Source organism: Equus caballus, chromosome X (assembly GCF_041296265.1).
Source record: "Equus caballus isolate H_3958 breed thoroughbred chromosome X, TB-T2T, whole genome shotgun sequence".
Classification (NCBI taxonomy): domain Eukaryota; kingdom Metazoa; phylum Chordata; class Mammalia; order Perissodactyla; family Equidae; genus Equus; species Equus caballus.
In genome coordinates this window covers 66749843-66765114 of record NC_091715.1, presented here as the reverse complement: position 1 = coordinate 66765114, position 15272 = coordinate 66749843, and the positions used below count along the sequence as shown (strand labels likewise).

Sequence of the window (15272 nt, the reverse complement as noted above, 5' to 3'; positions counted from 1 at the left end):
AATTCTCTCCAGTCTATGTCTGATTTTTTTGGTTCCTCTCTAGTGCCTTCTGGCAGTTGTTTTGTTATACTTTGTAAATTGTTATCTGTAGGAAGGGTTGGCCTGATACAACCTACTCTGCTATTATCATAAGCAGAACTGCTATCCATGGATTTTTGGTTTTACCATCTAGCTGCTCAGGCTGTTTTTATGCCATGATATTTGGAGAGATTCAGAAACTATGCTGATGCTGCCCCCATCCTCCCAGTATCATCTGCTATTTATTTTAATAATAAATAAAATACTGCCTAGAATCTTTCTATTACTCAAAATCTTTGTCCAGATTACTTCTGCTCCTAAAGGGCAACGATACTTGGTCTGAATTTAATTGCTGGGAGTAAGGAACCAGTAGTCTAAGTACTTTCCCCGTCCCCCTTCATACCTGGTGTTGTCTGGGCTATTCCCCGATCTGGTAATGCTCCGTATCTCCGATGCTGCTCATACCAGTCATTTACTGTCATAGTTGCCAGACTTGGATAACCAGCTCCAAATACTCTGCAAGAATCACACTGCATTTAGAAAACTAAACATAAGTAGCACTATTAAAAAGCCTCTTCTGTTTAGTGACAAAGCCTGTGTCTGTTTCATCCTTGCTCCCCTACCCAGCTATGTTCCACGGAGTTGGGCAAATTCCTGTGAGGACATGTAAAAAGAAGCATCCAGGAAGGGGCATTAAAGTCAAGAGCTTTCATGAGAAGATAAATAGCCCAGGATCATCTCCCAAGAAGCAAACCCAGAGGCCAATGCCCCACAGAGCAGTGATGATCCTGTGGAAGGGGTATTTACAATCGGTAGGTCTAAAAGGTACACAGAGGGAGGAGACTCTCCCGTGACCCTATGGAAAAGCATCACAAGAACTCAGAATTAAATCCTAGAAGAAGCAAACATGTCCTTTTGAGAACTGTAGTCAAAGGCAATAACAGGAAACAATTTTAAAGGATACAATTCTTCATTAGATTCCTTTTTTCTTTCTCTTTATTTTTGTTGGTTTTCTTTGGAGCCTATTTTTAAGCTCAAGTTTGTGAGGGAAATCTCTGACGAAGACAGACATAGAGGAAGTATTACAAGAGATTAATATCCCTTTGATGAAAGAACAGCTCCCTCGAGTGAAGCCGTGGCCTTTTAACAACGCCCATTCCGTCCCTTCCTCATCCACTACTACGGAACCATAAAACCAGGGGGCCTGCAAGGCAACCCACTTTTTAGAATTACCTACTTGGCTTGGGTTACGTTCCGAGTGAGAATGAAGGGTTTCCTTGGAGGCCTGTCCTGAAGAGATGAATGGGAAGTTGATGCCTAAAAAGGAAATTAATCATCAGAAGTGCATTTGCCATTTTGCCCACCCCATATGTGGGCAGGCTTTTAAGTCTTCAGGTGCTTGAAAAGTCCTGGATTCAAAATTCACTCACTTCCTATTTATCAATCTCTAAGATAGAGCAGCAGAATACTAATGGTGGAGGCTGCTTAGCTCTTCCTGAGGAGGCCCAAGTACCTTACTGAAAAAGGAGGAAGAGAAGCTCTCCCAGGAATCATCTCACTACAAGTAAAACATTACATGGCTTTAAAATGCCCCCCTCCAGAGAAGGAGATTCCAAGGCCTTCTTCTATGTTCCATCTAAATCCCCTGAGCTGAATTTGAAGCCCCTTTCCTCAGCCTGGCCTTCAGGGCTAAAGTTGAATTACTATTACTTTTTTTTTTTTTTTTAAGATTTTATTTTTCCTTTTTCTCCCAAAGCCCCTCGGTACATACTTGTGTATTTCCAGTTGTGGGTCCTTCTAGTTGTGGCATGTGGGACGCCGCCCCAGCATGACCCGATCAGCGGTGCCATGTCTGTACCCAGGATTCGAACCAGTGAAACCCTGGGCCACTGAAGCAGAGCACGCGAACTTAACCACTTGGCCATGGGGCCGGCCCCAAAAGTTGAATGATTAAGACACCTCTTCTGGGGCTGGCCCGGTGGCACAGTGCTTAAGTTCACACATTCCGCTTCGGCAGCCCCAGGTTCGCTGGTTCAGATCCCGGGTGTGGACATGGCACCGCTTGGCAAGCCATGCTGTGGCAGGCGTCCCACATATAAAGTGGAGGACGACGGGCACAGATGTTAGCTCAAGGCCAGGCTTCTTCAGCAAAAAGAGGTGGATTGGTGGCAGATGTTAGGTCAGGGCTAATCTTCCTCAAAAAAAAGGGACAGGGGAGGACTCAGAAGAGTCTCAAAATGCTTGAAAACCCCTCATCTAGATATGCTCAAGGGGCCTTCTGACCTTAGACTACTAACCAATCATTCATTCTTTGATCCTTTAACATGAAGAACTAAGCTGATGTTACCCAGAGGCAAAAGCTCCTGGGCTAATTAGTACCAATCAAATTGGGAAGAGGTTTCTCTGAGGTCTTAAATAAATGTCTGTGACCAGCTGATAAATTCAACTCAATTCACATTGTATCCTGAACCCAAAGGTAAGGAGCAGCAGAGCCTAATCTTCTGAAGCAGCAGCTCCAAAACAGGGTGATGATCTTCAAAGACAGCCAAAGCTGTGTCAGACCAGGTTTTCTTTATCAGTATACGCAACATTTTGTGCACGGAGATGTCCTTGCTGTGTCTCATACGTGAGTGATCTAAAGGTGTGAGTGCAACACTGTGTAAGGTTAAATTCGGATTCCTACCCCAGCCTAAACATGGTCCATTTTTTGTTTTATCTTCTTTCTACCTTTTCTCTCTCTCCTCTAGTTCCACTTTTCTTCTCTGCTCCCATCCCGTTCCTCTTCCCCTTTATTACAGTCAAGCACAGATTTTAAAGGCATACCTCCCTATGCATTCCTCAAGCAGTCAGGACCTCCCACAGCCAAAACCAATTTTTACTTCAGAGAAGTCGCCCTCCCCTGTGGCATGTCACAAAATTACAAATGACTAGAAGTGCGTTACAGGTTCGGAAGCACTGGGGAACATCACTATAGGCTGGAGAGAAAGCTACCCTAGTGCACCTTCAGCCTTCCTCCACTAATCTTAATAAGAACAACGATTTTATGGAGACTTAAAAGGATTTTAATTTGATTTTAATTTTAACTCTCCTGCAGAACATCCAAATCTCTGACAGTAGCTTTTTGAACTATCTAGGCAGTGATGGGCTTACCTCTTTTGAAGAGTCTTTTTCTTTCAGGATCTTTATCTCCTGATCAATGCTCTCAATCTCTTCTAAACTGATACCAATCCACCTTCGAAGGTGAAGGAGGTAATATTCACGAACACGTTCATCATCTGCTTGACCACTTTCCACAGCAGATTTCAGCGTAGACAACCTATGCTCCACCTCCTTCTTCTGCTTGTATCTGTTCCACAGAAAAGCATTACCCATGAACTTAAAGATAAAGAGGCATTCCTTCAAAAGAGGGCCACAGTAAGATCTTACCTTTGCAAATGACCAGGCAGTAAGTACGCTGATTTCCACTTTGGCAAAAATACAGATTCTACACCCTAGAACTTGCCACCAAGGCAGTTCTCTCAAGACTACAAAGCAAGGGGTCAGCAGGGGCTAAGAAACACATTCTGAAGCCAGAAAAACATAAAAGGAAGCTGATCTGAGCACCTCGCCCCATTATCTTTAGAGATGGGAGTGCCTTAGTCATGTTATCACTTCAACCCTTATAGGTTGGGTGCTCAGTATCACATACTATCCATTTAGGAATTACAGCTTCAAAGAAAGAGAGAATCTTAGGGGTCATTCACTTGCCATTGATGCAGGAATTCCTTGTGAAACAGCCTAAAAAATGGTCATCTCTTCTTTTCTTCTGGACAAAATGTTCCCAGCTCTTCTGACTCATCCTAATATAATTTAAAGAGTTATAACCATCCTGCCTGCCTTTTTCAGGATGCATTCTATGTCATCCATCATTCATTTGAAAGATATTTACTGAGTACCTATTGCATGACAGGCACTGTTCTCAGTGCTGGAGACACGGCAGTGTATACAAGAAAGCCCTTGCTCTCCTGAAGCTTTCATTCTAGTGGGAGAAGCAAAAGAAATAGATGATGAGTCAGGTGGTGATAAGTGCTAAGAAGCAGCAAAAGGCAAGGTAAGTGGATAGAGTGATGGCGCAAAAGTAAGGGTGCTATGAGATACAAGTGATCAGCAAGAGGTGACATTTGGGCAAAGACTTCAAGGAAATAAGGAAGCAAGTCATGCCAATATCTGGAACAGTGTTCTGAGGGGGGAAAGCAAATACGAAGGTCCTGGGGTGAGAGAGTGCCTGGCTTGACATGTTTGAGAAATAGCAAGGAGGTCAGTGTGACTGACATGGAGTAAAGAAGAATGATAGGAAATGAGGTCCAGGAGATAGCCAGAGCCATAATTTATAGAACCCTGGAGGCCATAAGACCCAAAATATCAAATGCCATATTTTGAGTGAGACAGGAAAGCCACTGGAGGCTTTTGAATAGAATACATGACGTGAATAGGCTGACATGAAAACTTGTTTTCACATGGGCCACTCTGGCTGCTGTGTGGACCGTAGACTGTGAGGGCTGGGAGGCAAGGTGGAAGCTGGGAAACCAATCAAAAGGATATTACCACAAGCCAGGTGAGAGATGGTGACTTGAAATAGGGAGATGGTGAGATGTGGATGTACTTAAAATATAAAAGACAGAAGCTGCTAATTTATTGGATGTAAGAGCTTGAGGGAAAGAGAGGAGCCAAGAAAAAATGCCACGATTCCCAAGAGAAGTGTCTTGAAATATCTGCATCTGGAACTCCACTCTGGACGTCCAGAATCAGATGTCCCTCTGCAGGTGTTCGCCCAAACCTGAAGTTCTTAACCTGAGGTCCATGGGCAGAGTTTGGAGCCAGGTGTGTGTGAGGGGGTGGTCGTTGAAATCCCTGAAATTTTATACAGAATTCCACATGGATGCTTTTTTTTTTTTTTCTTCGCTGGGAAGAGGTTTCGTAGTTTTTATCAAATTATCAACAAGGTCCGTGACCTGCAAAAAGTCAAGAACCACTGCTCTGGAAACATTCTTTATTACAAAAACTTTTAGGCTCCTCTGCTCCTTTTACACAACAAGCGGGTACTTTATATAATGTTACAAACAGCTGTCACAGTATCATCATAGGTAGCATTCTGAGTAAAACACTACAAAGGCTAATTCCCAGTTCATGGAGGCTACTCCAGATATCACTTGGCAACATTTAATTCTAGTCCCACTCCTATCCCCACCCTCTTTCCTGGATGTACCTAAGTCAGGAAAAAAACTTACTAGGGTCTCAGAATGCATATAATCCAGGGTAAATTCTGGGTTAGTCTACTGGTCCTTTGACTGAGGTTCTTGCACTTCCTTTCCCGTTCCCTGCAAGGGTCTGGTCTCACTGCACTCTCTGGTCTTCCCGTCTTCTCTACTTCTTTACTCCTATGACTTTGCTCCTTGTCATCTTTAGGACTTTTAGCTCCTCAACTCCTGTTTTAAAACCTTTTGGTTGGGGCCGGCCCCATGGCCGGGTGGTTAAGTTCACGTGCTCCACTTCAGCAGCCCAGGGTTTGGCCAGTTCAAATCCCGGGTGCGGACATGGCACCGCTCATCAGGCCATGCTGAGGTGGCGTCCCACATGCCACAACTAGAAGGACCCACAACTAAAATATACAACTAGGTACTGGGGGGCATTGGGGAGAAAAAGGAAAAAAATAAAATCTCAAAAAAAGATTAATAAAACCTTTTTGTCTTAGCAGAAGAAACTTTTCTTCTTCTGAGAGCTTACTTGGACTCCAATAAGTAATAAACAGATAAAATCTGCTTCGGTTAAGTCAAAGGAGGGCTCCCAACATCTCCCTTAGGCACTGCGGTAGAATCTTAGGGCTCCAATGAACAGATTAAAACCCACTGTCCTAGACTTTCATCACTGTTCTCGATTTCCAGTGGTGAGCCACTATGTGGAAACACTCCCTATCACCCTATGATCCCCAATGCCTGTCACCCTGCTGACTCTGGGCAACTCCCACCATTCCCTTTTTCTGTTCCCAAAGTGCTGAAGAGAACTAACAAATTACAAATCTGTGTCAAATGAGTCAACTACAAATTCATACTAGCAAACTTGGCCTGAGTGATCACTCTTGCTCAGTTATCCTTTTGTCCATCTTTTGTGGATTCCAGGCCACAATCACACTCACCAGATGACCAGCCAATGAAGAATTCAATTTTCTTCTTTACCTTAAAATCTCTGTAGCTTCACCTTTCCCCCTTTCCTCTTGTCTTGAAGGAGCTAGTGCTGTCTTCAGCAAGGCAATGTCTTTACCATTCCACTTTTGCTATCGATCCTGCCCCCACCCACAATCTTCCAGGCCTCGCTCTCCCAATCGTCTTCCCTGTCATTAGCAGTTACAATTTTTCAGTCTACTGGTGCCTTTCCCCTATCCTGGAAACACCTTCCCTCAATCTATGTTCTATCTTTTCAAATAACCACTATTTTCTCTTCTGTGCTCTAGTGGAAACAGCACTAGAACTGGGAATTTGAAGACCTTCATTAAATCCTAGCCCGGTCACTTACTAGCTATGTAACTTTGGACAAGTCAATTCTCAGGGCTCATTTCCTTATCTCTAAAATGGGGATAATGATATCTGCTCTATGGGGTTAAGAGGATCAAATGGAGGGGCTGGCCTGGTGGTACAGCGGTTAAGTGCGCACGTTCCGCTTCTCTGTGGCCCGGGTTTGCCGGTTCGGATCCCGGGTGCGGACATGGCACCGCTTGGCAAGCCATGCTGTGGTAGGTGTCCCACATGTAAAGTAGAGGAAGATGGGCATGGATGTTAGCTCAGGGCCAGTCTTCCTCAGCAAAAAGAGGAGGATTGGCAGCAGTTAGCTCAGGGCTAATCTTCCTCAAAAAAAAAAAAAAAAAAACCAGGAAAAAAAAAACAAGAAAAAGAAAAAAAAAAAGAGGATCAAATGGAACAATACACATGAAAGTGCTCTGTAAGCAGCAACATGATACAAATATTGTTAGGTGATGAGAAAATCGAGGCTAGGAGGGGTTAGATGATGCCCTATCTATTGAGTAGTAGTAATCGGATTGGTCATCCCAGGTCTGTCTGACTCCCAAGTCCAGGCTTTTTCTGCTACATTATATGGCTTCCGTCTTTCTGACGTCCACTCTATCTGCCCCTCCCAAAGACACTGCAAGCACATACTATGATTCAGTTACCAGGTTGGGCACCAAAGATACAATGATACAATTAGGATACTAAGTACACAATTAGTCAGGGTCTCTAACCTTTAGGAGTTCCAAGTCTAGAGAATGACAGAGAGCTATGCTGTGAAAAGTAACATAATCTAAGTGCTACAGTATCTGGGAGGGAATATAGGTAGGAGGAGCTTCGAAGAGGACATGACATTTGCTCTCTTACTTCCCCAGGCTTCTGTAAGTACTTCTACCTGTATCTTGTTGAGTCTCTTACCTAGAATTGCTCTTTCCTTCCTCCTCCTTGTCCCTTAACTTGCCCCAATGGTTTTTCCTTGGCTTTTTCCTCTCTACATGTGTTTTCTTGGCAAACTATCCACACCAAGGCTCCTAAATTTTAGGAGCTAGCCACAAAACAGCCTCACAAGTTTTAGTTACACATTTCCATGGATCTACGGACATGGCTGTCCAGTTGTCACCTTAGGACTTTAATTCAGTAAATCTAAAACTAGACTCACCACTTATCCAGCTTCTACTTTTCTATTTCTGTCGAAAGAATGCAGATGTAGGGGGCTGGCTCCGCGGCCGAGCGGTTAAGTTCGCGTGCTTTGCTGCGGTGGCCCAGGGTTCGGATCCTGGGTGCGGACATGGCACTGCTCGTCAGGCCACTTTGAGGTGGCGTCCCACAGCCCACAACTAGAAGGACGTGCAACTAAGATATACAACTGTGTACAGGGGGGGTTTGGGGAGATAAAAGCAGGAAAAAAAAAGATTAGCAACAGTTGTTAGCCCAGGTGCCAATCTTTGGGGGGGGGGGGGGGAAGGAAGATTGGCAACAGTTGTTAGCCCAGGTGCCAATCTTAAAAAAAAAAAAGAAAGAATGCAGATACAGTTAATCAACCAGACTTACAGTCACTCCTCAAAGATGGGAATTAAGAGTAGAGAAGATATGTGAAGAAACAGGTTTTGAGAAAGAGAGGACATAACATTTAGGTGTTTTATGCAGGATGGCCTCGGTATGTAAAATCGTGGGAGGGAGAACTTACAGAAAGTAAATAAGGATTTGAACAATTTATTTTCTAATCATATAAGTGCTTCTTGCAAAAGTAATACCTCTGACAGTTGTAACTTCATTTTTCTCACTCCTTCCTAGTTGAAGTAGTATTATAACACGTTAGCTTGTCTTTCTGCCTCTCTCTTCCCCATCAATATTCTATACACATCACTTCCTTCTGCAGACCTCTGACCATACTGCTCGTAGCGTCTGCCAAACCAGACTATGCCCCATTCCCTGTGCATACCTCACACTACCCTGCCTTGGGCTTCTGCTCACGTTGTTTCTCCTGCTGGTCAACAATATTTCTTGAGCACCTTCTGTATGTCAGGCCTGTGCTAGGCATACCACAGTGGTCAAGAAAGAAATGACTCCTGCCCTCATGGAGTACACATTCTAGCAGGCAAGAAAGACAAAGCCCAGAAAGACAGATAAATGAACAGTATTCCAAGCAAAGAGAAAATGTACAAAGACTCTGTAGAAGGAAGGAGCTGGCTCTGTTCAAAGAACTGAAAGGCGGCCATTCTGGCTGGAGTCTAGTGAGAAAGGGGAGTATGATACATGATGAGATTGAAGAGAGGCATGAGCCAGAGATCCCACAGGGCCTTATAGTTAGTGGTTTGGCTATTTCAGGTGAGAGATGCTAGTGGCCTAAAGTATGACAGTAAAGAAAGAGAGAAACAGAATGACATAAAATACATTGTGTAGCCCGAATTGACAGGCCTTGCTGATGGACTGGCTGTGGAGATCCCGCAGGCAGGAAGTGAAGTGAACTCCTGGGTTTCTGGCTGAAACACCTGGGTGAATGGTGGTGCACTTACTGAGACGGTGAAGACTTGGATTTAGGGGTGCAACTAGGGAGCCAAAAAGCCAAGGGTTCAATTAGGGCATGTTAAGGTTGAGATGTCTGTGAAATATCCATGTAGGGTTTTGAAAGTATGAGTCTGAAGGTCAGGAGAGGTCCGGGTTAGTGATATAAACGTGGGAGCCATTAGCAAAAAGACAATTTTGATACCTCATCTGCCAGGCATTTAAAAAAAAAGCTCAAAGATCAAGCTTTCTAGCCAAAGAAATAAGATCAAAACAATAAGATAACTTTTTCTGTTTGCTCAATTGGATTTTCTAAGTGTTACCTTCCAAGACCAGCGCAGCAGGACATACTCTGAAACTTTGTTATTGTGGAAAGCAATATTGTTACCATCAAGAATCCAAAAATATTCAAACCCTTTGATCTAGTCACTGGTCTTTCTAGAATCCATCCTAGGGAAAGAGTTACAGATTCCATTAAAGGTGTCTGCTCGGATTATTACTTAGCATGGCAAAAACAAAGAAACAAAAATAACCCAGAATTAGTTTAAGTACCCGACAATAAAAGATTAATTTAAATAAGTATGGTACAAATATAGGATGGAATATTATGTAACCCTTAAATATCATGGTTTCAAAACACATGGGGAAATGCTCACATAGAATATTAGGCTAAAAAAAAAAGATAAAAACTAAATTTCAGTGTTACTCCAAATTTATTAACTAAAATAACTATGTATCTGGAAGGAAATACGTCAGGAAGTTAACACAGATCATCTCTGAGTGCTAGGATTAAGGCTTATTGTTAATTTAAAAAATATTCTGTTCTTCCAACTTTCTACAATGAGTATTATTACCTTTACATTGGAAGATGTGTAATTTCTATTTTCAGAATAGAAATTTACATCCTTCAAGGCTCATCTCAAATGTCATTACGTTCTGAAACCGTTTCCTCACCCCTCCAACCAGATGTGATCACTGCCTGGTCTTTCTCCACAACACTGTTTGTATCTCTATGGCATTTACAGTTTCCCTTCTTTTTTTTTTTTTGGTATATTATAATTATTTGGAAACCAAACTCACTGTTTAAACTACCTGTTATATGCCAGTGGGTTGCCCTCACCTTCTTACAAAGGACATGATGCTGAACTCCACTTCATATCAGTCTACCCCCATTTCCTCAAAAATCATTCACTGTCACTCACTAGCCCCTAACCACACTTATTAATTCTTTACAGCCCTCACCACCTGAAATTACATTACTATTTACTAGCTTATTGTTGGTCTCCTCCACCAAAATAAAAGCTCCATGAGGGCATGGGCTTGGCCGGTTCTCCATTACCTAGAACAGTTCCTGGCACACAAGAAAGGCTCAATAAACATTTGTTAAATGAATGAATCAATATTCAGCTCTCCAGACCAGGCCTCTCTTCTGAGCTTCACACTGACACCTCTACCTGGATGTCTCCTAAGCACCTTAAACGCAACATGTCTCAATAAGGAATTCATACTCTTCCCTGATTTGTTGTTCTTCCTCTAGTCCCCATCTTAATGAGTTCCACAGCCATCCACCTAAGTCAGAAACATGACATCTTCCTTGCTGCTTCCTTCTACCCCACCTCCCACCACCAGTTGATCGCCAGGTTTTCTGCAGGTTCAACCCTCCTAAATAAATATATGCCTCCTATCCCTTCTGCCACTGCCTTAGTGAGGCCTCACCACCTCTATGACCTAACTGGATCTAATCTTCCCCCTCTCATTGCTTCCTAACTGCAGCCAGAGTATGCTGGTTAAAACGCAAATACGACCATCTACTCTTTAAAGGAAAAAACTCCAGTGGATCCCAATCACCAAGCAAAGCTTAAGCTCTTTAGCATGGCCTAATAGCAGGCAACACTTATAGAATATTTACTATGTGCCAGATACTGTGCTAGCTGTTTTATGTGCTTTATCTTATTTGCTTCTTAACCCTATGAGACAGGTACCATTATTAGATTTCACATATGAGGAAACCTGAGGTTCAGATAGGTTAAATAAGTTACCCAAAGTCCAATGGTTTAAAAGAAAGCTGGATCTCAAACCCCGGTCTGACTCCACAACCTGTACTCAGCTACAGAGATATAACAATAGCTGACTTCGAGTGCTTACTGCATCAGACACTGTGCTAAGTGCTTTTTATGTATTTCTCTTTTAATCTTCAAAACTACTTTAAGAGGAAGGGCCTATTACTATACAATTTTAAAGCTGGGGAAATTAAGGCACTGAGAGATTAAGCAACTGATCCAAAGTCAGAGTGTTAAATGGTGGAACTGGGATTGAAACCCCTTCCCAAGTTCTTAGCAACAAGGTTGTTCCTTCACATTCCTCACACCACAGGCTCTCCTCGGTCTGGCCCCTACGACACTCCTCAGCATCATTCCTTCCCCCTGTCCACCACCTCCTTTGTGTTCTAGCATCACCTAATTGCTTACAGTTGCTCCCCACCCACACATCCCCACTCCAGCACTGTGTTCTTTAACGCCCCTGTAGCTTTACTAACACTATTATCTCTGCTGGCTACTGCCCTCCTTTTCTCTTCCTCTAGATAATCTTCCTATTTATCCTTAAACAACTCATCACAGTAGTCACGTCTTCCAGGCAGCCTCTGCTCTCTCCTGCTCCCTCTTTGGTCAGGCGCCCCTCCTGTCTGCTCTCACAGGAGAGCCCTCTGTAACACATCACTTTATATCGATACTGTTTCTATGCCTCTTTTCCTCACCAGACAGAGACCACCCATACTCATACAAACACCCATACTCAGTTTGTATCCCCAGTGCCTAGCACGGTTCCTACTGTGAGCACTCATTAAATGTTTTTTTTTTTTTTAAACTAAGAGGGTAAGCAACTTGTTCAAGGTCACACAATGAAGCTGTGCCAGGACCAAGATTAGTTGAGGATGTTACAACCTGATCCAGAACCGTTAGAACAAAGCTTCTCAATCAATGGACCACAAATGGACTAGACCTACAAGATATTATGCCCTTCAGAGATATTCACCCCACGGTACCATATGAATATTGCTATGCTGTAAGGTGGGGAAGACTGGGAAACACTATGCTAAACTACATTGCTGCTGTTGGCAACCATAAGGTAGTAGGGGTCTGACCGTTAGGTGACCATCTCGACAAAGGCAGAGGCTTCTTGAAAAACTCAGGAGAGTCTGCTGTCACCAGGGCCTATGCTCAATAAGAACCAAAAGAGTGACATACACCATTGTTTCCCCCAGTAAAAAAACCATGCCCCCCCAATACACTGCCATTGGGCAGTCCTCAAATTATCAGCTATTGACCCACCTCTCTATTTTAGCCTGTCTTTGAGACGCCATAGCAACGAGGTTAGGATAGGCCATGGAGCAATTAGCAGTATTATTTTCAGCTGAGTTGTTCTTGTTTCTGGGCAGCTCAAACTGTGCCACGTGATAGTACTGGCACTGAGTTAAGTAGTTTAAAAAGTGTTCTCGAGCCCACTGCAAATGTTCTAGACGCTTGCTGGGGTTGACTTGTTTCATGCCGAGTGCTCCTTGAAATGCTGGCACCATCAGGTACTTCAGGTCGGTGGAAGCAATCTCTTCCAAATCGTCATTTCGGCTGGAAAGAGCAAACAGGAGGCTGTGAAGCCCGGCTGGGCATTCAAACTGCGCCCCTTGCTTCCTGGGGGAGGGAAGGGCTAGGGTGGGAGTGGAGCAAACGGGGCCAGGGGAACAGCGGCCGGTTTTCTTCAATGAAAGTGGCTGAGCGCTCACACCCAGCGCCTATGCACACAGCTGACACTAGGGAGCAGAGTCGTGGCATATCAATTACCGCGGAATATAAACAATGTACACAAGATCGCAAGGGGAGGTGGGAATGGAAAATTCCTAGTCCTAGTTTCCTCCACCCAGGCTCAAGGGCTCCACCCTTGGTAACCGTTATTAGCTTCGTTCTCAGCTCTTATTACCCTCTCCCCCATACCTGAACAAGTCAAGCTGCGACAACATTTCGGCAGCCTTCTCAAGCAGATCCAGTCCCTTGAACACCTTATCTTGGATTAGCCGGGAACCGGTGGGTTCAGTAGCTACTTCCACTTCCTCCAGAAGCTGCTTGCTGCTTTCAAACAGCTCGGGGAGCCGTGGCAGCAATAACTCGTCTTCTGCTGCAGCCATCATGGGGGAGGGAAGAAACCGGAAGACCTCACTTCCGGGGACAACGGCAACTTTGGTAAAGAACTGGGATAGAACAAACGAAACCGGAAAGGGCGCCGCATTGGTCCAGTTGCTCCATTTTACCAAAACGTCAAAGAACTTCCGGAAGCGGCTGTGTGCCGCCCCGGCGACCGTTTCCATAGGTGCATTTTACCAGGCTGCCTATTGCAAGCAGTAGGCATCTGTGAAAGGCAACCAACCAACCAAAACCTGAGGCGCTATTTTACGGTTTGCTCCTCGTCGCCGACACGGACTGGGAAGTTCCCTGGGCTCGGAGGCCCGGGGGCCGAGGCTGCATTCAGAGCGAGGGCGGGCGCGCAACTTACCTCGGGAGGAGCGCCCTAGAGCCGCCGGGGGCTCCGGCCGCCGCGCCGCTCCCTCGCTCCGTACGTCTGGGCGCGCGAGCGCCAGGAGCGCCCCCCTCCGCCTTCCGTCCCCCCACCAGCTAGAGCTCCGCGCTCCTCCCAGCCAATCCTCGCCCGCCCTCTTCCCCCCGACGTCACCCCTCCCACTCCCGGCCCCACGCCCTGTCCTCTCGGCCTGGGGCTCTCTGGAGCCCCTCACTTGGTAACCTGCAACTCCAGTGAGTCCACCCCACAGCCAGCATGCTTTCTAAAGTGACTTCTTCTGTGAAACCTTCCTTGACGCCCCCCTCTCTCCCCGCCATGTCGCAGAAAATTTTCATTTTCTGTGTATTTCCAGCAGAGCACCGACCACACTGTATTACAGCTAGTGATTTACAAATCTAACTCCCTTAGCAGAATGAGTCTGAGTAATCTTTGCACCCCTCTGGCTAGCCCAGTGCCTGGTACTTATTAAGTGCTCTGTGTCATTATATGAACAGGAAAATAAGCGATCGGTTTGGAAAGCGGTCCAATTATGCAGAACTGCGCTGTTCAATATGGTAGCCACTAGCCGCATGGGGCTACTGAACACATGAGTGTGGCTATTTTGAACTGAGATGTGCTATAAATGTAAAATACACATCAGATTTTGAAAACTTATTACGAAAAAAGAATATAAAATATCTCAATTTTTACACAGATTTCATGTGGAAATGTTAATATTTTGTATATATTGGGTTAAATATTAAAATTAATATCATATGTCTTTTTACTTTTTTAATGTGCCTACTAGAAAACTTAAAATTACATACTGGGCTCACATTTGTGGTTCACATTTTACTTCTACTGGACAACACTGATGTAAAAATATAATTCCAGGACTTTGAAAGAAGGGACATCACTGTTTTGAACAAATCAATATAAATATATACTGATACCTTAAGACGCAACCCAAGTAGTCCTAGGGGATTTAAGTAAATGCTGCCCGCCCTGGAAAATAAGCTTTTAAACTAACTATAGTGGAGAAGAAAAATTTTCATGTAAAAACAACTAGAGGGCAATATAGGACAGTATAAAATCAGGGGATATGTTGTATTGTACAAGCTGTTGGAAAACCAAGAAATGACAAGTCATTCTATGCTAAGAGTAGTTCAGAAAGCTTCTTAGACATGATATGCAGTCATAGAATTTCAAAGCTGGAAGGGGACCTCAAAAAGCAGAGGAAAAAACTGAGAGTAGAAAGGTTAAGTGACTTACCCAACCAGTTGTGACAAAGCCAGCGTCTTCTAAGTTCAATTGTTTTTACTCCATCAATCTTAAATTGTGGGATTTAAAAAGGTGGGGAGGACCTTTTATGTAGGACAGAAGGAAGCCCCGAGCTAAAACAGTGCTTTGCAGGATGGAGAGGAGAGTGGGGACTGAGTGTAGGTTGAAAAAGCTTCCCAGGTGATTCTAATAAACCTCCCCTTGCAACCCGCCCCCCACCCCCCCGCCGCTCCCCCCACCCCCACCCCCACCCCCGGGAAGCTGCGGAGGAAGGGAGGCTCTGGCGAATTACCTATTTGGTTTGGCTGGCATCTGTAATAACTCCAGTAAACTGAGCTTTCAGGGGCAGCCTGGGCCAGGAATCCCAAAAGAAAGATAGTACCTGCA

The 15272-nt window shown here is 44.4% G+C and overlaps 1 protein-coding gene across 6 annotated transcripts in view; it reads right to left on the bottom strand.

The window, feature by feature from the left end:
• The window catches only part of IGBP1 (immunoglobulin binding protein 1), a 105710-nt gene extending 91934 nt beyond the window's left edge, over positions 1-13776 (bottom strand). For 3 of the 6 annotated variants that reach the window (XR_011435109.1, XM_070258730.1, XM_023634100.2), the window contains exons 1-5: positions 13046-13517; positions 12389-12682; positions 3169-3364; positions 1256-1335; positions 422-534 (exon numbers count right to left, since the gene is read on the bottom strand). Coding sequence is in view for 5 of the 6 variants with exons in the window: in XM_070258730.1 (XP_070114831.1) it covers positions 422-534; positions 1256-1335; positions 3169-3364; positions 12389-12682; positions 13046-13416 (1054 nt within the window). In the remaining variant the exon portion in view is untranslated. Of the gene's footprint in view, positions 1-421; positions 535-1255; positions 1336-3168; positions 3365-12388; positions 12683-13045; positions 13518-13601 lie in introns of those variants that run through there. The other 3 variants (XM_023634101.2, XM_070258731.1, XM_023634097.2) reach the window with 3 other exon arrangements.
• Positions 13777-15272: the final 1496 nt, after the last annotated feature.